We start from the raw sequence: 23,972 nt of genomic DNA on the forward strand, positions 1-23,972 counted from the left end.
ATTAGGCTCTACCATTTTGTTATTTAAACATCACAACTTCATTTGAAAACTTTGAGTGCATTTAAATATATGAAAGAACATAAATCATAGTTGAGTCAAGAACTAGAAGGACTTTGGTTTTACATTTCAATACAAACAAAATGAGAATGTGGAAGGAAGATAGGAATTCTATAGAGAAAAAAATGTTCAAATCAGTCTCATCATACATTTATAAGAAGGAAATAATAGGATAACAGATATATAGAAGGAAGGTTGACCTTTCTTCTCTAGTCTGCCTTATTCTGGGAGGAGGAAGAGTTTTGCCCATATCAGCTTGTATTCAGAGAAGCATGTGGCTCTATCCAGGAAAAACTGATACAGGCTAAGGGACTTTCCTGGATTGTCTTCCTACATCCTGATTCCTGGCAAAGGCACTTTGCTGTGGAAACAAGGGAAATAAGGCAGATTTACTTTCAGTCCCAGAATGGCTGGGGCAAAGGGTGCTTTTAAGCAAAACCAGCATTCCAGCAAAACTGCCACTATCCAGATAACTGGTGACAATCTGGAAATCTGTATCTTGAGGAAATGGCAACAGTGTCGATCCACCTTTCACTCTGCTGATCAATAGCCTAATTAAGAGTGTAGTGTGTTCCATTTTTTATAACCTGAGTGTTACAGTGCCATGTTATAAAGTGCTAGTGGTTAGATTCTTCTTTATTTCACTGTAAAAACAATACCACTGGATTTTTAAAAAAACATTAAATACTCCTGTCATCCTTTTATAATTTTTTTGCATTTTCTGCCTTTGAGCTTTATTCTTTTAGGTGTACCATTAAAAATTAGTCACCAGTTAATGTGCTGAAGGCTTTGGGTACCTAGATGATTCTTTGGAAAGAACTAAAGAACACCTGCAATGTCTTAAGGTAATAACTGTCAAACTGTCAGAGGCAAAAGTAACAAGCAAAAATATTTGCAACAAAAGAAAGGAGAAGACAGCTGTTGGAAAGGGAAGCAAACTATATTTATAATGCTGGTTGTAAAAGCAGTTAATGCTAAACATGTGATGTTTATGCCAATAGAATGAGTCAGATATGCTTCAAGTGAAATACTGTATTTTGAGCTGCCTAATGTCACCAGCGCCTGCAGGGACAGTTTGCTAACTCTCCATGAACACACAGCCAGCTCTTCAAAGTAATTTTCATTATGCAACAGTGGAGCTTAAAAGGCATCCTCCCTTATTGATCTTGTTTTTGCATGATTCAACTTGTTAAGAACAAGATAAAGCTCCTTTGATAAACATTGATATTCTATAGGTAAGGAGAATTTCTTTTGTCTAACATTTTTATTGTCATTGTTTGTATCTATTCAGACAGCTTAACCTTCTGTAAGCCTCTCATAAGTCATTAAAATGGCTTTCTCTCACAACAGTTAAGCTTCCTTTAAACTCTAGCCAGCTGCTTGCATTCCTGACCTTCTGGAACTTCTGAGCCAGTACCTGAGACCAGTCATGTCACCTCAGCTACTGTTACAGCCTGGACTGGGCCAAAAGTTTTCCAGATTTTGCTTTCTTCATGTTAATTTTAATGAAAGAAATGCAGGCATCTGATTTTTCAGAAATAATGCACTGATTTAAAAAGCCACAGCCTTTCCCTTTCCCTTTCCATTTCCCTTTCCCTTTCTTTTCTTGGGACCATATTCCCTTCTTCCTTCTTGAGCCATATGCCCTGAGCTATGAACTAGTATGAAAACTAAAGGAAAGGATCAAATGGGATAATTTCACAATAATCTAATCCATCTTCTTCAAAAGTGTGAATATCTTTCCTGCTTTGTTTTTTTTTTTGGAAGGCATCGGGGGAGTGTGGGCTTGTTTGAGACCCACCTTGATATTAGATATATATATCAACAAAATGCAAATATAAAAGTTCATTCTAAGTATTTAAAAAATTTATAATCTCAACATGATTTATAATAAAAATGATTTAAACAATTGATATTCTCTTTTATTCTTTTAAGGTTTTTGGTAAGCTGTTTACACAGGGGTGAAAAGGGGATAAGTACGTACTGAACACTAGAGTCTGTAATCTGGGTGGCCTGGCTGTACAGTAGATTTCAAGCAGAATTTTGGGTGATCCTGTAACTTCAGGCCATGCTGAGTCGCTTAAGACACATGCATATAGCTGTTGTGCTCTAGATCATCTGGGCAGCTGTTCACATGCTAAACCTCACAAATCTGCGTTTGTCACAATTCTTATTTATCATGTATTTTTAGGTATTTTTTACTGCATTTCATAGAACACAATCTTGTGGAAATTACTTGCAAAAACTCAAAACTCTGTTTGTATCTAGGGGGTGAGAGTGGTTTCTAGGCACTCTGGAGAAAAGTTAATGACTGCAGCAGAAAGGTGGGTAGGTGGTAGACTCTGTCTGCCAAACTTGGCTGTGTGTTGCATATCGACACAAATTTTAAACTCTGAGTAAGCCAGACTCCTTACAGGATATGCCTCATTTACCTCTTGAAGAGTGGCAGATGTTTCCACCATCCCTCACAGGGAAGTCCAGCCTCCCTAGCTGGGTGCCTGAGCTGTACCAGAGAGGATGCTTCTCTGCAGGCCTTTTAGGGCAGCCCTTTCCTTGATTAGATTTCTTCTTGGGAAAGTTTTTAGGCATTTACTAAATAGACTCAGAGGTTTAAATTAGAAAGGGTAGTTCCCAGCTGTGGATAATAAATTGAGATAAATACCAGAAATTAGCATCTCTGTATTTCTATCAGACAAAACAAATATTAGATGAATGATTTAAAATTTAATAATGATAATGAAATTATTAAAAAAACTGAACATTATGAAATATGTAGAAATGAGAAAACAATCCTACCTAAGTGATGTAGGTTCCATCTTAATCTAGCTTAAAGACCTAAGACTTGCTTACCTGAGATCTGAATGACCAGCAAGATCTCCTTCTCCACTCAAAGGACGTTAATGATGCTGGACTTGTATTTTAAGATGTCTGGTGAAAAATAAGATACAATCAGTCGATGCAGGTATTGCACACTGGGGTGTGAAATTTGAGTCCAGATAAGGAGAATTATATTTAATGGTAAATTGTACATTACCTTAAAGACTGTAATATATGTAGTCATAGTTCTTTTAATAAAGATGAGCCAGTTGTGTGTTCCACTTTTAAAATAGTTTGCCATTGTATCCTTTTGAAGATAGTGATTCGATTTAATCTACACACATACTGCATGTATAAAGATCTGATTGGTTCCGGTGGATACAGATGTTATTAAAAAAAAGTTCCATGAGTTTCTATATTATATGACTTTATATGTGTATTTCATAAACTTTTAGTTTGGATTAGAGAAATGACAGCGTTAAGAAAAGAAGAAAGCTTTCAAGTCGGGATTTAAAATAAAAGTTGTGCATATCATTGCCAGCTTTTTTTTAATAACTAATTCAACCGCTTTTGGCTAGACAGAAAAAGGGAGGATTTTTTTTTTTGCTGTTTTTATTATGCCTGAGCATGTGTGCAGTACAGCTTTGATTAGTTAAGTAATCTGTAAATTAAATAATCTCTACCATTTCCCCTTTTCTAGCAGTGCTCACAGAAAGATCTTAAAAAATTCATAGCTAGGTAATGAGTAGATTGACTACTTTTATCATTGAATGATAATAAGAGGAATTTGTTTCTAAGTGGTTTAGCACAGCTATTTTTTAAGTAAGGATTTTTACTTGCACATATAAGGGAGAGTAAAGAACATTCAGTATATTTATTATCGTGGGAAATTCCAGTACCAATAATTCATTTTTTTCATTTCATACAGTAAGCGGTGCAAGACCATATTCATTGAGGAAACCAGCTATAAATGTTTATGATTCTGATGTATATCCGTCTTAATATGTGTGTTATAATGCATTCATGAGTATAAATAATTACACTGGAGCTTTTTCAAATGAATAAGATATTAGACTGTTGTTCAGCAGATGTAGTCATATTTCTGTTTCTGTTTACATATTGTGCAACCTTGCACATTCTGTTATTTAATACACTGTTGGTCTAAGTTATGTTGTATTGTTTGACTGATCTACATATGACCCATATTGTACACTGTGCTCACTCGTGTCAGTTCAGTTGCTGTGCTAGTGATGGGCCACTGAATCATTAAATTTGTGTTTCTTGCTGTTGGTGGCAAGTGCAGCTTTTGTGCTATACATACATGTAGGTAGCAATAATCTCTACTGAAGTCCTGGAGACTCTCGTAGGAAAATAGTAATTGAAAAATGATCTGCACCGTCTGTGTAGGAAAACAGTAATTTTCATTAAAACACAGGATTTTGCTGTTGTTAAGTCTCAAGTTTAATTGCTTTTGTGGCATTCCAGTTTTAAGGCCTTTTTGCTGTCTCCTTTATAATCTGGAAGGACTTGTTAGATATGTAGACACCATTTTCCATGCTTCCATTTAGCAGAATGACTTATGTTGGATGCAGTCTGAAAGACAGACCAACCCTACTCTCTCCCATTACCCTGACTATGAGTGAGGCAATGGAGAATCAGATCTAAAGTTCATTATTTAAGATAAATTGAACCGTAATAAACCATTCAAGATACTTACGAAATTTTGCTTATTTTTCCAATACATTGAGTAAACATGCAATAAAACAGAACCAGCCTTGTTTGGTTGTGTTTTGTTGTTTGGGTTTTTTTTTTAATTTTAACCTTGCTGACGTATTATTACATGGTTTTGTGTTACTGCAAAGAGCTCCATTTTCATCTCCTTCATCCTGGATATTGATTGAAGTTCAACATTCAGGATGAAAGGAGTCAATGCAGTAACTACTTATTCACACCATTAAGAAATGAAATAGAACCCAACCCAGAAGCTGCTTTGGTTGTGTTGTTTTGTGGATTTTTTTCCTTATAAAATATTAGTTCAGACTTCAATACTACATAGGAATATTTTCATCATTAAATTGATTCTCTGCAGTTGCTAAAATACCTCTAGGCTCACCAGGAATTAGGCTTATACTATTGTTTGTAGAAACCTGGATCCTACAAGATTTGCATGAGAGGTAAGTCAGAGCAAACTCCTGGCTAATTACCTTCAAGAGCTTTAAGGATAATGGAATACCTCCTTAAATACAAAAGGAAAATTTGGGATGAAGGAAGAAGCTGTAGGTAGTATTTGAGAAAGATGGGGTCTACCTCACCTAAAAAGTATATAAATGTTATGTGTCAATTTTATTTGCTTTACTAGGCTATCCTTTTCTTCTAAAATCAGTGCCTAAATTCACTGTATAGTTAGTGGAGAAAGTTTTTCAAAAGTCTTCAGGTGGTGTTTTAAAATTTACGGGTCTCAGTTTAAACAGGCAGGTTCTCTCTCTGGATATTTCCAGTGTACTTACCTCTCTGTCACAGGAAGCAAACCTGGTTTGGGTGAACTTATGCACTTAATTTATGTGTGCTGAAGTTGCCTTAAGGGGAAGTGCACCCAGGTGCCTAAGTTATATTGATTATATCTCATCTAGAATTACTTCTAATATTAAAAAAAAAAAAAAAGTAGACCAATGTCTGTGAAATTGGCAAAGCAATTGTAATTTTTTTCTTAAAAAAGATATAAAACATTGTATGCAATTGATGATGTAGCTATGTTGCATAATAATTTGTGGTAATTACATTTTTAATTACTCCTAGGACCTGATTCTGATCTTGTTTCCATTGGTATAAAGCAAGGATAATTTAGATAAAATCAATGCTGCTAAACTAAGATATAATTGATAAGAGGTCAGAATTGAGCCCTAAATGATATGCTAAAAGTAGAACTAATCAGAAGGCTAAATGGGTTTATAATTTGTGCAATTGACATTTTCGTAATCTAAATCTCCAAGAAGTTAACCTTTGGATACGGAACTTTGGTTTCCTTTACAGTCTCATAGTATTCAGGGAAGTGAAGCCACTAGAAGGCCTCCTGTAATTAAAAAAAAAAATCTCTAAAGCTTTTTAAACGTAGTAAATTCTTTCATTAAATGATTGATGTGCTTCCAGCTTAATACATTTCTGTGTCACACAAGTCTTTGAGCAAAATTTTCTGGTGAGCAGAACCTGGAGAAACATTAAACCATGGCATGTTCTCAAATAACCAAAAAAGAAATTTCCCCAAATCCAAAGTTACTTTAAGCAGTAAGGAGTTTTAGGAACTAATGTCTACTTAAAGGGAAGAATATTTAAGATCTTTTTGAAATTATGTACAGAGTTTACTCTTTGTGTAATAGATGGAAGGAATATTTTTTTTAAATCACAGTTTTTTATCATACATAGTAGTTGCATAAGCTCTAAAATGTATTGCAAGTTTTAATATTTTTGGTGTAAAAAAAAGAAAATACAAAATATCAAAGATATTTTCCTACAAAATTTGTTAGCTTTATTTTTAAGTAAATATGTGCATTATGTCTAAAGTATTTTTTGCTGTTCAATAGTGAGATATTAATTTTTGTTGAATAGTAAAATCAATCAAATAGCTTTACTTTGCAAAATATATTCCCCTGAAGATAAGGGGTTTTCCTTCTGCTTTTGCACTAGAGTATTTTTCTAACAGTTCATGCAAACATCCAAAGTTTCTTCGTTTGGGACAATCAATGTTGTATCAAATGGATTTTTTTCTCAGCTGACAGAATGTACATGAATTTGTGTACATCAGGAGAAATTTTGAATATTGTGTTTATGTCAGTGGCAGTTCTCCACACTGGTGACCTGGCTCTGGCCAGTGAAACTGCTTCCTCTACAAGTCCTGACCCAGGGAACCATGGGCTGTCTGCTGTGCCCGACCTCCTCGTGGACATGACTTTCCCTCCTGTGCATAGTCAATAACTTCAGCCTTACTGCTTCTGATACTTATCACTGTAGCAGAGATTCCCAAATGGATATTTATCCATCTTCTTATATTATAGAGTTATTGCTCTTTGAGAGACAAAACTGTTCTTGCATGGAGTTCTTTCAGTATTCCTTGTGAATACTACCCATGCTGCTTTCAGAAATATGTCCATTGTTAGCAGTGCCATTATGATGCATTTCACAGGAATTTGGAAGGCTGTGGAAGGCTGTAACAGAAGTTGTTACACATTTGAGGAATGTTAGTAGAGGAATATTTTTTCCCCCACAGAACAATAGTATCTTTGGAAGCATCAGTTTAATCAAACCTCTGCCACATAATTATTGTTTTGTGCTGACATCTTTATAGAATATTTATATGCTTTTCTGTTAATATTTGATCAACTGTTTTTAATTTTTTTGGCATGGCACTTTGTTTCCAGATTTTGGTTGACTGTGTCTGAAACAAAGTGCTTTGTTATAGGGCTGGAATTCATTCAGATGCACTTTGGACATCTTACACTAAATAAATATAATCTAACTACTGCATAGTCCTCTAAAGCCACCCACTATTGTAAATCATCTCATACACTTCCCTAAAAGTAAAAAATTCTTTTGCTGAAGTCAAATTAGAGCAGCAAACTTAGCTATATGGTACCAATAAAAATGTATTAAGGAGGTTTTGTTGTTAGTTTTTCTCCATGTGTAGCATCCTTGAAGCTGACATCTATTTGTGACTGAATAGATGACAGCATGAAATTCAATTACAGCAAACAGTCTCAGTCATTACACCTGTCTACTTCCAGAGAAAAGTATTTGTAAATTGTTCTTTATCCTTCTGTTCCCTAAAACCTATGTCTGTAATTGACACTTGCCAGCAGAGATGACTGGAGACAGAAGGAGAACATTATGTGTCTGAGTATCCCACCAGGGAAAAGAGTATCCTCTTCTTTGGAGAGTTTTGTGGTGTTTTGTTTTCTTTAATGAAGAATAATATCTGTGTGCCAAGGATTTACTGCAACGATGGTGGCAGATGTTTCTCTAAAAAAAAAAAATAGAAAAAGTTATGAAAGATGAATCACAAAATAACACAGGACAAAAGAAAAAGCTAATTAACATAGAAATATTTCTTCTGCAAAGGAAAACAAATGCTTCAGGAGAACAAAAGCCCCTCTTTGTTATTTGTAAGGCTGGTTTGTTACTCTAACACATTTGTAAGAATCAGGTTTGTGCCTGACATGTCAAAACTTACTCACAAAACAAGAGTTGTGGATATCTTGGGAGACGACGTTGTCACTTGTTACGCAACTCAGCATCCGTTCATCACTGATTGATGCCCAAGTTGCCAGTTTTCAAAGAAATGAGATGCAGACATAACAGTAATATTTGTACCAAATGTCAGGCAGAAGAAACAGGGGAGTTCATAGAATGGGTCTAGATGTAGTCTGTGACCAGAAAAAAAAATCAAAAAATGATAGACAAGCTGTCAGCCTGATCTTTCTAAACTGTTTTATTTCTTTCTGGTAGAGTATTTTTCTTTCTTTCTATTGGTTTCCCTCCCCAGAATTTTGTCAGAGTAGACAGCATGCAAAACTGATCCAGCTGCTACATTTTGAGTTTGATGAAGGAATTACCAAACTGTTATGTATTTTAAATGCATCACATGTTTAAAAGGTATGGACAGTTAGGAAATCACTACATATTTGATAGTAATGCTCTTTGAGCATAAGGTTTCCTGGAAATTTACTAGTGGTATTAGGGGAGATCAGAATGTATTTTTTTTGGTTTTTTTTCCTCATGGGTCCCTTCCAACTCAGCATATTTTATGATTCTACTTTTTAATTGATATTCGACAGTATAGTGTTTGGGCAACTACTGCTTCTGTTCCTCTCTGTAGGTCAGCAAGTATTTTGAGAGTTTCTAAGCCATGAAAATAATGGCAAAGCATGTGATCAAGTAATGCAGTCAAGTATTTCTTGACTACTTTGCTTGTTCCCATGTACTCATGACATCCCCAAGTGGCTCAGAGCAACTGTGTGTGCCTCTGCTGATGGTTTACCCAGCACTGTAAGCACACTGTGTTATATTTATGAGCTGGAAAGTAAAGTGTGTCAGGGAGGAAGTTAAAATGGTTTCTCTGTAGGATATTGTTAGTGTAAAATATCTGATTTATTTGGGTCTTTTTTTGAATGCTGCAGCTTGTAAACACAGTGGGGAATTTCTCTGCCATTGATCCAAAGCAATGGGTACTAATGGCATAATACAGTGGTACTCAATAACCTTTTATCATGGGCTGCTTTGTGATGTGGAGGCTTAACTGAGGGGAGAGAAATACACTGTAACAAAACAGAAGATCTTGTGGATTTCTATCAATACATTCAATAATTTTCAGTTTAAGAGCTATCATGATCTTTTCTGTTATCTTTTTTTGCGTGAATTATGATGTAGAATAACATGAAAATTATTGTGCATGTTAGTGTAAACATGAAGTGAAATGTAAGCATTTTTACCAAGCATTTCAAGGACAAGCTGTGGCAGTTTTCTATCATGGCTTTAGTAGCAATCGAGTGCTATATTACAGTCCTGTGAAATTTTTAAGAATTTGAATAATTAATATAATAAACACTTTTTTTTTCTTTCTTACCAAAAAAAAAAATTTGTATCTTTCTAAGAAGCAGAATACATAAGTAAGGGAAATAGCTATACAGTAAAGTGTTAAAATTTTCCTAGTACCGGTAATCCGGTCAAGGCTCTTTTTCTATCAGACAGCTCCTTAGAAGTAAGCAAGGCCATGTGTCCTGAAGCAAGGGAGGGCATGTATCCTGAGGTATCCTGTTTCAGACCAGCACAAAAACCAGCGTGGTGCCACATGCTGACCCCCAGATCCCTGACACTGGCAGCTGCAATTCTTCAAGGTGTATAATCTGTTTGCCTTCCACTCTTATTTAGTAATTTTGGCAATTCTGATGCCTGTTTCCCTTGAGAGCAAACCAGAACATGGTTGGGGGCCAGGTTATGACTTCACTTACACTCTTCTCTCAGGAGCAAATCAGTGCAAAAGCCAGTGCAGAAGGTGCCCTTTGGGTAATCTGGGTGCAGGACTGTAATGGAGTATGGGGAGCTTTTTATTCTCTTCCTGAAGAACCATTTAAGAGCTAACAGCAGTATAATCTTCTGCTACTATTTTCATATACATATATATATATACACCCATGTATATATGCATATATATACATGTATATATATACCCGGGTTCATTTTACATTTGTTATTGGTAAAATGCCAGATTACAGCCTCACTTAAAATATAGAGGCAAAACAACTCTGTTATCCAAAGATTTCTGCTAAGAAAGGACACAGCAAAGACATGTTAAAAAGAGAGAATAGAGTAGGTTATAACCATTGGGATACCAATATCCCTGTTTTTCTATGTTTTGCATCTGTTAGCAATGTCCCCTTCAGGCTCAATACTCAAATCACCCCTCAACTGCTGTAGAACACTGTTGCAGAAAAATGGTTTATGTCACGTAAAACTTATATTGGGCCCTAAGATACAGTTTTACAGGGATGTAAAATTGATCTCATTGCTGCTGTAGGAAAAGATGGTGGTTTTGAATGATTCTTGCATATGTTCATGATATGAAAATAAAAGATGCCCAAAGCCAAGATTTTTTTGTCCTTTAGGAAGTACTGTAAGGGTGCTATCAAAGTGCCAGTGTTATTGTTCGACTTCAGTAAATACAAGAGGAAGCTCAGATTGACTTCAGCACATTATTGCTGTTGTAAGATAAGGAAATAAATTTTAAAAAAAGGTTAAGGAAGTCTGATAGCCCATTCATTCTTTAGAATTTGTATGACACGTCATGAAACTGGAGTTGCAAGCACAGATCTGGTAGCATTTGTTAATATTGGGTTTAGTCCTGCACAAGGAGCATGTACTCCTGTTCATTTATTAAATTTTTGTATGAAGCGTGACTGCGGGATTGTAAATCCTTATTTCAAAGAATTTTAAGTATTTGTTTCATATACATGAACTACTAAATACACTGCAAAATACACAGGATGCTTCTTCTAGAGAAACGTTTTTAAAAGTATCAAATTAAAAGTCTCCATGACTGATGCTCTTGATGGAATTGAGACACATTCAATATCCAGGACTTTAGGAAATCATTGAGAAATGGATAGCTATATTTCTTTTGCTGACTTATCTTTTTTCAGTAAAAAGATGTTTACAGCTGATTTTGTGCTAGTAATTGGTACATCATGCCTAATTCCTCTTATATGTTCAAGTCCAGCTTCACATATTTTAATTTTTCAGTTTTTATTGGGTTTTTGTTGCGGTTTGCTTTTTTATTTTTATTTTTTTAATTGGTTTTGAATTTTGTTTGCTTGGGGATTTTTTGTTGTTTTGCTTTGGTTTTTTTTGGTGGTGATATGTTCTGATACACCTCTCTTTGCCTTCTGGAAAGCACTCTGTAGATCAAGGAAAATGTTAGTCTTGAGAACCAGAGAAAAGCTAAGGATAGAGATTAAAGGCATGAGCAGTATTATAGGGTAAAATTTTCAAATTACTCTGGACTAAATGTAGCATTTTCCAAAACAATTGCTACAGTTTTCTATACCTTAATATTTGCACATATTAATAATTTACCATATGCTTGGCTTAGCAGCATGGATGGAACACATCAGTCTACCAAATGCAATATTCATTCTGGAACAGAATATATCCTTAGAATATCCTGCTCTTTTTGTCACCTCAGTTTTAACTTTTTCTATAACTTGATCTGAAAATGATGACCAGCTTGAAATCTATATAACTTGAAGGCTTTATCAGTAAAACCCAGCACAGTTATATTTCTCTGTGGCTGTGATGTTGAAACCTGGGGAAAATCAATTTTTTCTTTTGCTGAATGGTATATTTGTAGCATTTAAAAAAGGTGAATGAGTGTGCTGAGGGCCTGTCATTTTCTTATGCTGCATGTGTAGGTACATCTGCCTGTTAGCCCTGAGACCCCGTGTGTGTTTGATGCATTGGATGTTGTGTCAGCAGGAAGGAGAAAAAGAAGAGATGAGGTACATCAGAAAGGAAGTTGATAGCAAATGGTGTTTTGAGGAGCCTGTATCCACCCCCGCCCCGTGTAATATATTATGGAAATAATGATTCTGTCAAGTGATGCTTCTTTGTAACCTGAAGTGATACAGTAGGGATTATGCATTCAGGACTGGGCATTTAGTTGTCTAGAAATACTGTAAGAGAGGTCTTTGCCATGAAAGACTTCATTAGAGATGCAGTGGCAAGAAGTAGATTACTAGAAGAAAAACACCCTGAAAGTAGTTTATTGTTGTTATTATCATTATTGGTTTAGCTAGAAATGGGAACAAATATGTTATTTTTAATCCTGTTTTTATAGTTACGTATATTTTTTTGTAATGTAATTCCTTATTTTATCTTGTATTTAAGGATGGATCATATTATTTAGCTCATTTTCAAGCTTGCTCAAATGTAGTCGTTTCACAACCATAAAAAGTTGTCAATTAATTAGCATAGATAGGCAAAGCGAAGTTGACTAAAGGTTTAAAAGGAGGTGTCAGGAAGCCATAACAAATAAAACGTAAATATAAAACCATCTGTAAGAAAGCCACAGAGAGAATACAGAGGAAATTATTATTCTAGAATAAAGAACAAAATGCTTCTGACCTGTACACTCTCATTAAGCAGAGATCAAGAAATGCAGCCCAAAAGGCAGGATAAAGATAGCCTACCCTCTCACATCAATGGATTGGCTTATGTGGCTGCTCTAGTTTGAAGAGATTTCTGTGTAGTGAAAACAAACTGGTGTTCCTTGCCAGAGGAGGATACTGTGGCTTCAGTCAATTTAATGATTCTTTTCTTCCCCTGAAAAACATGGGGACTCAAAATAAGGTTAGGTAGCACGCTGTATTTTAGGAATCTCATGTGGTATGGGAATTATATGCAACATAATTGTCTTCAGAGCTGCCAACATATGGAAGGTTGGACTGTATGTTTGGACTTTCTCTTCTTCCTCATGTAGTTCTTCTAACAATGAAAGGTAGCACAACTTTTTTTAGTGTTGGGTGCAAAAAACCCAAAACAAAAACAATTTACCAAAAACCCCGCACACAAACCCCAAACCATACCAAGCCAATTTGAATGCTGTCTTGCCATGTTGATAAATCAGTGGGATTTTAGTTTGAATGGAAATTCTTTAAGAATGGAATGTGCCTGGTTTTGATGAACTTTGTGCAGGTGTTAAGTAGGAATGTCGCACAGTATGTTTTATTTCCTCAATTAAAATCTTCCCCCTGTCTCGGTCCCTCCTCCTTCACATTCCTGTTCCTTCCCCACATACACAGAGTTAAGTAATATCAAGTTTGTTTTGCTTCACTTCTTTAAGAAAAATAAATGTTGTGGCCAACGGAATGAAAAAAATTGATAAGCAAAAACAAAAAGCAGGAAACATGGAGAACAAATGCCAGTGAACTAGGTAATATAAAATTGTTCGATGATAAGTACCAACATTAACAATTTCAGACACCTAAAAATGTAAGATTAGCAAATTGAGAAACATTTATCTGGGTGAGATAGAAAATTATACATGAAACATAATGACCTCTCTGAAATTCATTCAGGATACAGAGGTATTTATTTAGGCAAAGAAGACAACCAGTTAATCATGTCAAAGAAAACTAGACAGTAAATTAGTTTCCTGCATTCTAGAGTCGTAGCTATGAAAAAGAATATATTTCACTAATTAAAGAGTGAAAATACTCTGAGCTTTCAGAAAAAGAATGCAAGGAGAGTGAGACTTATCCTGGCTTTGTGCAGCAACCCACATTGTTTGTCTGTTGCAATTTTATGATTTTTATCAGTTAGGCAGCCTAGAGTAAGAGATCTTCAACTTTGATTATATTGATTATATGCAGCATAATAGTTCATAATGAAAATTATCATGCATGGGTTCAATCCCTAATTTTCATGTATTCTTGGAGCCTCCAATGAAATGTAAACAATTTTAAAAAACCTAAATGAACATACATATTATAGTTTTTAAAAAATCGTAGAAACTTCAAAATTGAAGTAAGAAGTTAACAATCTGATTTAATTTTTAGAGGATTATTATCTTGATTGTGCTGTAGGTATTTTAATTTTATCATTATGTTTTTATACTTAATGATACAGGAGTGTGCATTCTAGATGTTTTATGTTATTTAAAAAAATAGTGAAGGTCATCTTGTTCCTTGAGATAAGAATTGTGTTTGAAGACTACATAATTTTGCATAGTAAAAGCTTTGTACGCAGTTCTGAAATAAGGTGGTGGTTTTTTACCTAACAGATTTAAAATTTTCATGTTTTTCAAGCAAAAATTTCAATAAAGAATCAGTATTAGATTCGGTGTTAGAAAATACATGAATTTATCTCTAATTTAATAAATTTAGTATTATCTCTAATATATTATATCTCTAATATATTATTTCTAATAAATTTATCTCAGGCACCTTTCCTGTGTCAGAGTCTGCTCCAAGACCAAGTCCTTATCCATGTAAATGGCATTTAGCTTTTAACTGTAGGGGGCTGAGGGTCAGGTCCGTTCTTTCTTTATCTTTTGCATGAGCAAAATTGATTTCCATTAAACTGAATGAGAGCAAGATCAAGTTCTGCATGGTTCCAATACCATAGTTGTTTTTCAAAGTGCTGTAGTTTTACAGGACTTTTGTTCTAAATTCAATGTGTGTGTTTGAGGAAGACTGTGATGTTTCACCACCTTTGATGCTGAAAATCAGCAAAATATCTGCTGTCTTTCACATTAAAAATAAGCTGAGAAAGCGAGTTATTTTTTCAGAGTCTCACGGTTTATTACATTCTCTCTTAAACATTTTTATATGAGTCAATGTCTCTATAATGCTTTTATATTGAGCTTGGGTTTTTTTAATTTCAAAAGGTCGTTGTTGGTGGGCGATATTTATTAGGAAGCTCTGTGTGTGTACATGTGAATGCATGAAGTATGCATTTATTTATATCTCTGTAGAGTGAGGCGGAGGAAGACAGTGTCCCCTTTGTTCCATAAGATCTACTCCTTAAATCGTCTTGCACTTTTAAAATGCTAAGACCAAATATGGAAACTTAGCTCTAAAGAGAAAATGTCCTGGAAAGGTTTGAACTAATGAAAAAGAGTGGGCTTAGTCTCTTAACAAAGTAATTTTCATCACCGTCATGTTGTAATTAGATAATGTGAAAGATTATTTCTAAGCAGAACCGGAATTAGTCATATCAAATCAGCCTAAAATGTGATTTCCTTTCGAAAAGATTATTTCTCTTTTTTTGTGCGTTTCAGAAACATACGCAATAAATATTTAGACTCTTAATTTACTACTCATCAATCTAAGAATTTGATTTGCTATCTTCATCAGAATTAATTTGCTTAATTGTTTTTCCTATCCCATCAATCTCAGTTTTGCACTAACTCGAACAATGACACCTTTTGCTGTTTGCACTTTAGTTCGATTTCTGTTCTAAGTTTATGAACACTAACAGGGATCTGCTAGAATATTCATTAGCTTTGAATTGTGAGCTATGAAAAGGTGCTTTCTTTTACCTTAATGGAAGTGGCTCAGCATGGGGTGGATCAGTAAAGACATTTGATTTTAGGCATCCAACAAATTTGCTTTTTATTTATTGACACATCTTGTCCAAACAGCTCCCTCGCAAGTTAGTGGCGTAATGAAAGAAAGAGTGCTGCAGAGGAGCGTGGAGCTTTCCTGGCAGGAACCAGAACATCCCAATGGAGTCATTACTGAATATGAAATCAAGTATTATGAGAAAGTAAGTGCTAAGATTATCTGTAATATGCAACAATGTGTTGTTTGCTTTGTGTTGGCTTGCTGCGTTCTGGAACAGTGTTAAAGTCATCAGCTATCAACTACCCCATCTCTCCAAAGTCAGTGATTTTGCTTGTTTTTAATAACTAGCTAAATCCTGCAATTATTATTGCTATCATATGTCTCATATATTGTATTTTGGCACATTAAAAATGAAATAAACACTTGAAATCTGTCTTTCTTTCAATATATTTTTTTTAATTGTTATGTTGTACTTGGGTATTTTTACCATTATATTGCTGGTTTTGCATCTATTCTATGCTGTGTTTGAAGCTTGTTTCATTTCCTTCTGTATCAATGTAATTCTAATCTTGAAATGATGTCTCAAGTACAACTCCTGACTGCATTTTGAACTTCCTTGTGAGCTGGGGAGCTTCTACTTGATGTCTAAAAATTTTCAAAGCACTTCCTAGAGTTTTAGGAAATAAATATTCCTTATTTGTCCTTTTAAAAAGGACCAGGAATGTGAAATTTATTTTTCAGTTGTTCTCTCAACACAGTAATGAATTGAAAGCTGCTTTTCAATAGTAGATGAAGTGATCTCTGTTTCTGGTAGAGTGAAATTGCAATCTTACTGATGTCAGCTGGAGTTTTGCCATTCATTTCAGCATGCTAGGGCTTCATTCATGATAACTTTGAAGTACTGCACAATAAAAAAATTCTGACAACCGTAAACTGGATGAAAGCAGAGTGAAGGCAGGTTGTGCAGCTCTACGTTTGTCATGGGACCCAGACTAAGTTTGGCTCCTCCAGATTCCCTGGGAAATTGACTGCATAACGTAATACACTCCTAATTTTATAAAACATTCTGGGAAAAAAAAAAAGAAAAAGAAAAAAATTAAATAAAAAAAAAATAATAAAGGAGCTCCTTTGTGGTCAATCATGAAACATTTCTGCAGGCAAAGTAATAGTACCCCGATATCAAAAAGAGCATGTCATCTTACTAGGTAACACAGAATTAGGTAAATTCAGCCCAGATTGGATGTAATATAAAGTGTCATATTTCATTTTCAGTGCAAATTAGACAAATATACTTATCTAAAGATCTTTATATGATTTGGGAAGGGAATAGATTTTTTATTTGTTGATTCTAACTTCCAGTTTAAGCTGTTCACTCTAATGATTCTTATAACAAAATCTAGCAGATAGGTACAGATAGCTAAATAATTATTTGGAAGAAATTTTACTAATTTTAGCAGATAATTTTTGTTCCTCCAGCATGTGTGTGTATATACACATGCAAATAAAGTCCAAGTATTTTTAAAACTTTACATATTTAGCAAGGGCAAAATTGTCCTCTGAACCAAAAAAAAAAAAAATAGAGAACTAAAATCCTTGGACATTTTAATGTGCAGAGCAGTTTCCAATCTGTTCAAATAAAATAAATAATTTAAATAGGTAGTGTAAGATGACAGAAAAATGACCAAGACACCCAGCTTTTTATATAATGATAGCTTTTAGAATGTGGCTTTTACTGTTTTCCCTATATACTCATTTTATATAACAAGCAGAATTTAATTGCCAGTTTTCTATGTTTGTAAAGAGAAAAAGTGATGTTAAAGCTTTTTGTTTTGTTTTTTTTTAATGGAAGGACATCTTCCAGTATTATACTTAGTACAGTAAAATTAATAAAAGAGAATAAAAAGCTCATTCTAACAGTCACAGATAGACTGGACTATATAACTTTAGCAAAGGCAGTTTTTGAACAAATACTGAAATGGTTGTTTTCCTTACAAAAAAAATGCATTTCAGCTTTAAAATTACTTCAGAATCTTCTTGCTCAGAATGAGAGAGGCTGTTTAAGTTTTGTTCCACTAGTTTAAAAGAAAAGAAAAATAAAAGAATTTGAACTTCCAGCTCCTTTTAGAGCCAAATTAAAGCAAACATTTTTGTCGTTCTGAAATAGTCCGATAAGTGGTTTTTTTCACCTCTCACTTCTGGCTAGGGCTGAAATAGAAACTGCCTGAAATCTCCAAAGTAAGCCTGTCCTGTGAGATTTCTAGCAGAAGTTATTTTTTTGTCATTGTTATTTATTTATTTTTTAATACAAGGACCGTTGGCAATTCAAATAAGCCTCGTTTATGCATCAAAACCCAAATTGAAATTCCACTGTGGCTTACAGTCCTGAACCTGTTTATGGTTTCCTTACACTTGTTTTTCATTTCTCAAGCATTCCTGTTCTTTCTCACATACCAACATACATTCTGCCATGGTCCTCACTTGCAGATGATTTAAATTCTCTTGGAGAAGATATGGCAAATTATTGCTGGCCAAGACTGTGGGCTTGCTCGAGTAACAGACTGGGCAAGAACCAGGAGAAGCCCTTACTGAATCTGAGAAAAGAAACCATGTATGGTCTCTACAGCCCTGTATTTCAGCAAAAGCCTTTGCTGCATTACTGACTGTGGCAGGGAAGGCTCTCCATCACTTTTAGCTGGTGAAGTATTATTGAAATGAGTTACAGATTTATTCGTTCCCTCTGTATCCGTCTCATTAGCACTGCTAAGTACGGCTCATGCTTCTCTGGTCATGTGGTGCATTCAGATGGTTGGTTAATTCATCTCTTCTGCCCTTCAAATCAGGGTTGCATCTGCCACCAAAAATCAACAGGGCTTCACATATCTGTACTGAAACATAATCTGTGTCAGTAAATGTGATGAATAAGTATAGCTTTTTGAATACTCTAATGATCTGTGATACAGCTTTTGTACTATTTGAAAGTGAGTTATTACTCATAGGGTTTGTAATCTTACAGCTTCAAATTTGTGGAGTGTCATACTGAGCTTCTTTCCCTGGGTTCCTCTTTATGCCTTAGAGTCTCAAACTGAGAAAAGACTAAAAGCCAGAGATAAAAATCTGAACTGAAAACTGAGTTAAGGACCTCAGAAATTATGCAAAATCCAGCCAATTATACATTGGTGATATTGTATTTTTTAGAGGTGATGGAAGGGTACAGTGTCAAAGTAATGATGTCAGTTTTCCCATTAATTTCACAATGTCTAGGACTTCATTCATGATAACTTTGAAGTACTCTAGAATTAAAAAATTCTGACAGCTATAAACTGAATTAATGCAGAATGAAGGCAGGTTGTTTATGTTCTGGCCATGAAAGAAAAATTTCCCTATCCTTGAACTATTTAGACCTCACAGATTCCCCTGGAAAGTTGTGGTTGAGTTATTTCTCATCAAAATTTCACAAAATTTAATCAGAGGCAAAAAAGCAATCTTTTTTTGTTTGGATGTTTTCTGAGTAAAAACATGAGCATCCCATTTGAATTTTATGTTACACTTAGAGCTCTTCATTGCATTGACACTGTTTTGTAATACTCCACAGAGTATGCTTTATTTTTGTTGTTGAGGGAAAAGAGCATTCAGCAAATTGAAATAAACTACCCAGGCTGGCTGTCAGTTGCTGTTGTGCAATCATGATAAAATCTTATCTGTAAATGTCATTTAATCTTTTGTCTTATTGTTTCCAGGATCAAAGGGAGAGGACCTATTCAACAGTGAAAACCAAGTCCACTTCAGCTTCCATTAATAACCTAAAGCCAGGAACAGTGTATGTTTTCCAGATTCGCGCTTTTACTGCTGCTGGTTATGGAAATTACAGCCCCAGACTGGATGTTGCCACACTGGAAGAAGCCACAGGTAAGGAATTAGGTTTAGGCCTCTCTAGAGGTAGCAAGGAAAGCAAGAAAGGAAAGAGTTATAAGCAATATAATTACAATTAGAAGAATTTAGTTCTACAAGAAGGTGGATTTTTGTCGTTGTCTTTTGAAGGACGAGCTTCCATAATTTATTTCACCGTATAAGTGAAAATTAGTCCTATAATGGCTGGAGGAGATTTGTTACATATTAGGTTCTTCCCTTTGCTGTCCTTCTAATACACAAAGACTTTTTTTTTTTTTTTTTAATTCAAATGCTCACTTATTTTTCCCCACAAAAGAAGTGAGTAGTGGTGAGCTGAATAACTCAACTAGATTCTTCTGTAACTGGGGAGAGAAGGAAGGAGGAGATTTCAACCCACAGACAAAAAAAGAAAAAAACAAAAAGAAAACCAAAACTAACTTGGTAGTTTCATTTATGTGCATGTCTTCAGCTGTAAGTCCATCTTCAGTGTATTTTCAATTAATTGGCAATTTAATTTAGTAAAGAAATGGAAATATCAAAGATACTAGCATCCTTTCAGGCTCATACAGTAAGTTGTAAGCTGTGTAACAAAAAAACTTCTTCCATCAGTGAGACCTGGTAGCCCTAAGCCCCTTGACAGGAACTGTGTCCCTGGCAGCTCCATCACCCTGCTGCAGATCCAAATTCGGTAACCCTTATTTAGGGCATTTACTTCACATTGACATTGACATCAGGTCAGAGGGATTTGGAGCTGGGAATATAGGAATACATAGCCTATGAGTTCAAAGGGTATGGATGCCATACCCTCTATGCACCCTATGAGCAGTCTGTCTAAGACTGTGTGCAGACACACATTATTGCATCCTATTTATTGCAGCCAGGTGTGTTACCTGACAACTTGTGTTTATTCTTAATATACAGTAGTTAGGTCTTGATTCCACCTTAGTCCCACACAGAATATAAAAACTATAAATAATGAATAGTACCACATATGTAATAGACATAATTGAAACAGTAATTATCATAATAGCATCAGGAAGCTGTTACTACTAATAGTATTAGCTCTGTGTCTAATAGCATGCTTCCCATCTGTAGAAAGAGTCAGTAGCAGAATCCCTATTTTGCAGAATGGGAACCTGAGGTACAGCCAGAAGTAATTTCTTATTTTAAATAGTTTTCTGGAAAACAAATTAGAAGTCTGTCATAATAAGTTTCTGCTAATTAGATAATTTATTGTCCATAGTGGTTTAAAATTAGTGCATCAAAATATTTCTCCAACATTTCCTTAATTATCTGAGTATTTATTACATACTCAATGTAAGCAGACTGGTAGCTGCTAAGTTTAGCAAAGATGATTTCAAAGATAAACAGTTTTGACTGGAGTTTGGTCAACATATGGGAGATTAGGAAATCCTATAATAGATGCATCACTGACCACTCTCCTGTACTCCTTTTCTGACTCAGATGATGAAAAAATGCATATAAACCACAAAGATTCTTGGCCAGGATGCACAGCAGGTTTCTTTTGTCACAGGCCAGCTATATGCTTTGAGATGCCATGAAAAATGTTGTGTGTTTTCATTAAAGAAAATTCTAGAAGTAGCATATTTTCCATTATTTTAAGACAGCATTATAAAATATAATTCCCAGCAAGGATAAACATCCAAAATTTCCCATATACATTCTTCAGAAATAATGAAAATGTTGGTAAAGAGATAGCAGATTCCATCAAACTCTTCTAAAATTGTTTTACATGAAAGTATTTGTTTATTATATTTTATTTATAGTTTTATCAGAACTTACAGGCTCATCAAATTTGTCCATTGTTTGCATTTTAAAGGAAGACCTTTATTGGATTGTTTTTGGGAAATATACCTCAAGGGAAGTACCATACAAGTGAATGCTAAACCATGTTATGCTACAGTTTAGGGGCTTTGGCTTGTCATTATTCCAGTGGATTTCTAAATGCAGCTTTTAAACATGTCAAAGTATTTTAACAAAAAGTTACACACATGTATATTTATGTAAGAATATATATATAATGACCACCACATTCAGTTAGTCATGTTACCTACCTGGATTTGTCCTGGCACTTCCATTGGTTAGTACTGTTTGGTTGGTGCTGTTATTAGCCACTTTTCAATATTTGAGGAACTATATCCATTATATTAATATTATCTGATATATAAAATATACATATATTTTACCTGTATTGGATCGTATCATACATGTTGGGTATTGCATAGATATTTATGGAAAAAATTCAAAGTTATGATGCAAATACGCTTTAGAAAAACAGACTATTTCTATTCTACACTGCGCCACAGATCAACTAATGGCTCTAGTCATACTTTTTGTTGGTTGATCATTAGATGCAGAAGTGCCTCTGGAAAAAAAACCAAATGTATAAAATATCACTTAAGTGTCAATTCTGTCTCTTGGTTCACTGAAGTATTTAAGTCAAGTTAAGTGGTTTGTAGCCAGTGGACCTAAAGATAATCCCCTGCTTTTTGTAATAGAAGCAGATTTTTCACTTACAGAATCACTTAATCAATTACGTTGGAAAAGACCTCTGAGGTCATCGAGTCAAATCTTTGACTTCTTTACAGCTCTCATGGTTAAAGTAGAATCACTTGACAAAACATGGCATGAGGTCTTTGCTTTTTCCTTTTTCCATGAATCAGAGTAAATCAAACAAGATTGAAGCATTATGCATATGTAAAATTGATCTCTAAAGTCTGAAATACCAATACTAAATACTACAAATTTTTATAGAAGGCATAGAGCACAATACTTAAGAAAGTGGTATTTGGCATACATGGATGCAGTTATCATTGAAGCTTTCATGGTAAACTTCGCCAAGAATTCTGTTCCAGAAACCATGCATTTGAAGTGGCTTGCGTAAGAAAAGGTTGTTGGAGCAGCAGCACAGCATTTTCAGCTGATACCCTTTTTTAAATCCTCCAGGGTGTTCAGATATGCATTCCCCATCCCTACAACCATGTATTTTAAAAATAGTTTAAATTTAACTCCTTTAAATTAAGCATTGTGCATTGGATGTGCACATCTCATAGTTCAGATCAGGTGTCAGCTGTAGCCAAATGCCCAGGTACCAGCTCTGTGTTGCACAGTAGCTCCCTGAGCCTGAGCATAATTTAAGCAGAAGTAAGGACTTTCCTGTCCTTTCCTGGTGCTGATTCCCTGTCATCACTGTTGTGACATCACCAGTGACAGGTAGCCATGCATGCACCCCCTGAAAAGACCACCTGCATCCCAAAATCATTCCTCTAAGAACACTCTAGCATCTTTGTTTCTGCCAAGCCACAGGGATCATTCCAGAAGCTGTGTTCTGATTCACCCTTACACCAGCAGACTCAGTTCATCACACAGGAGAAGCAGCAGAGTACCCGAACAGAGGCAGATGTCTTACACTGCTGTCACTGAATTTATACCAGACCATGCCCACAAACAGCCCCCTCCCCTCTTTTTTTAAAGATACAAAAATAAATCATGCATTGCATCCCACCTGTCTTACCAGTTGGCCAGTGTACCATGTCCCCAGCATTTTCCAGAGCCCAAAAAACATCGTCTGCTAGCTTCCAGAATATGCCAGTACCCAAAATCTGTGAGGCACTTACATAGAGCAACCCACTCACATATGTCAGCCTCTATGCACTTATCTTGGCTACTGGGCTAGGTGACAGGCTGGGCTGGGGATTTTTCCAAACTTTTTTGGATGGATAAAGCTTCACACTCTGGCCATTATGACAGGATGCTTGCTTCTTCTTCACTTCCAAGTGAGGTTTGCAGTGAAGTTCATAGAGAGATGGGAGCAGTTTAAGGAAATACTGTATTTTACAGAAATTTGACATTCCATGGGGCTGTCTGTTTTGATGGTCTAGATAAGTTGCCTGAACTGTGTTGTATGACTTATGCCCCTATTCTTATGCACAAGATAGTCACCACTGATTTCTTAAAAGTTGCACAAGTGGAATAGAGGCAAGTCTACAGTAGCATCCTACTGACCTGTGTATCTCAGAAAGTTATAGTTACTTAAACATTATTTTTTATTTAAAGAGTTATAGGAATAGTATGATCTTCCTCATGTGCATTAGAGGGAATATAGAAAAATTACAGGTTTCTTCAGGAAAAAAAAATTAGAGGGGTGTGTGTATGCATGTGTTTCCCTCCAGTGCAGAATATTCTAAATCCATGTAGTATAACAAGGGCTTTGTTATTTTGGGGGGGGAACACTTGGTACAGGTCAGTGTCAATGACAAAATAAATCATTTGATTGTTTCACTTCTTCCAAGAAAAGTCTGGTTCATTTGTTTCTATGGGAACCTCTGAAGTCTGTAACAGGAATCCAGTTCTCTGGAGTTCATAAATCCTGGTGTAGACATTCCTGTTCAGTTACCGGTACCAGAAGTAAACCATATTATCATACCATTAATTTAGTTAATCAGCTATCAGTTTGGTTTCCTTTTTTTCCTTCTCTTTCATCTGTTGGCTGCATTTAAGTTATGGGACAGTTTACATGGCCTCAGGCCTGCTGAAGAGAGATGAGGTTCACCTGTGTAAAAAAGATAAAAGGATTCTAAC

The 23,972-nt window shown here is 35.2% G+C and overlaps 1 protein-coding gene across 6 annotated transcripts in view; it reads left to right on the forward strand.

Moving 5' to 3' along the window:
* The window catches only part of EPHA7 (EPH receptor A7), a 294,990-nt gene that overhangs the window by 103,574 nt on the left and 167,444 nt on the right, over positions 1-23,972 (forward strand). For all 6 annotated transcript variants that reach the window (XM_088162035.1, XM_014881441.2, XM_014881439.2 and 3 more), the window contains exons 6-7: positions 15,560-15,684; positions 19,220-19,388. In XM_088162035.1, coding sequence (XP_088018161.1) covers positions 15,560-15,684; positions 19,220-19,388 — 294 coding nt within the window. The remainder of the gene's footprint in view (positions 1-15,559; positions 15,685-19,219; positions 19,389-23,972) is intronic.

This window comes from Sturnus vulgaris, chromosome 3 (genome assembly GCF_052056855.1).
Source record: "Sturnus vulgaris isolate bStuVul1 chromosome 3, bStuVul1.hap1, whole genome shotgun sequence".
NCBI lineage: Eukaryota > Metazoa > Chordata > Aves > Passeriformes > Sturnidae > Sturnus > Sturnus vulgaris.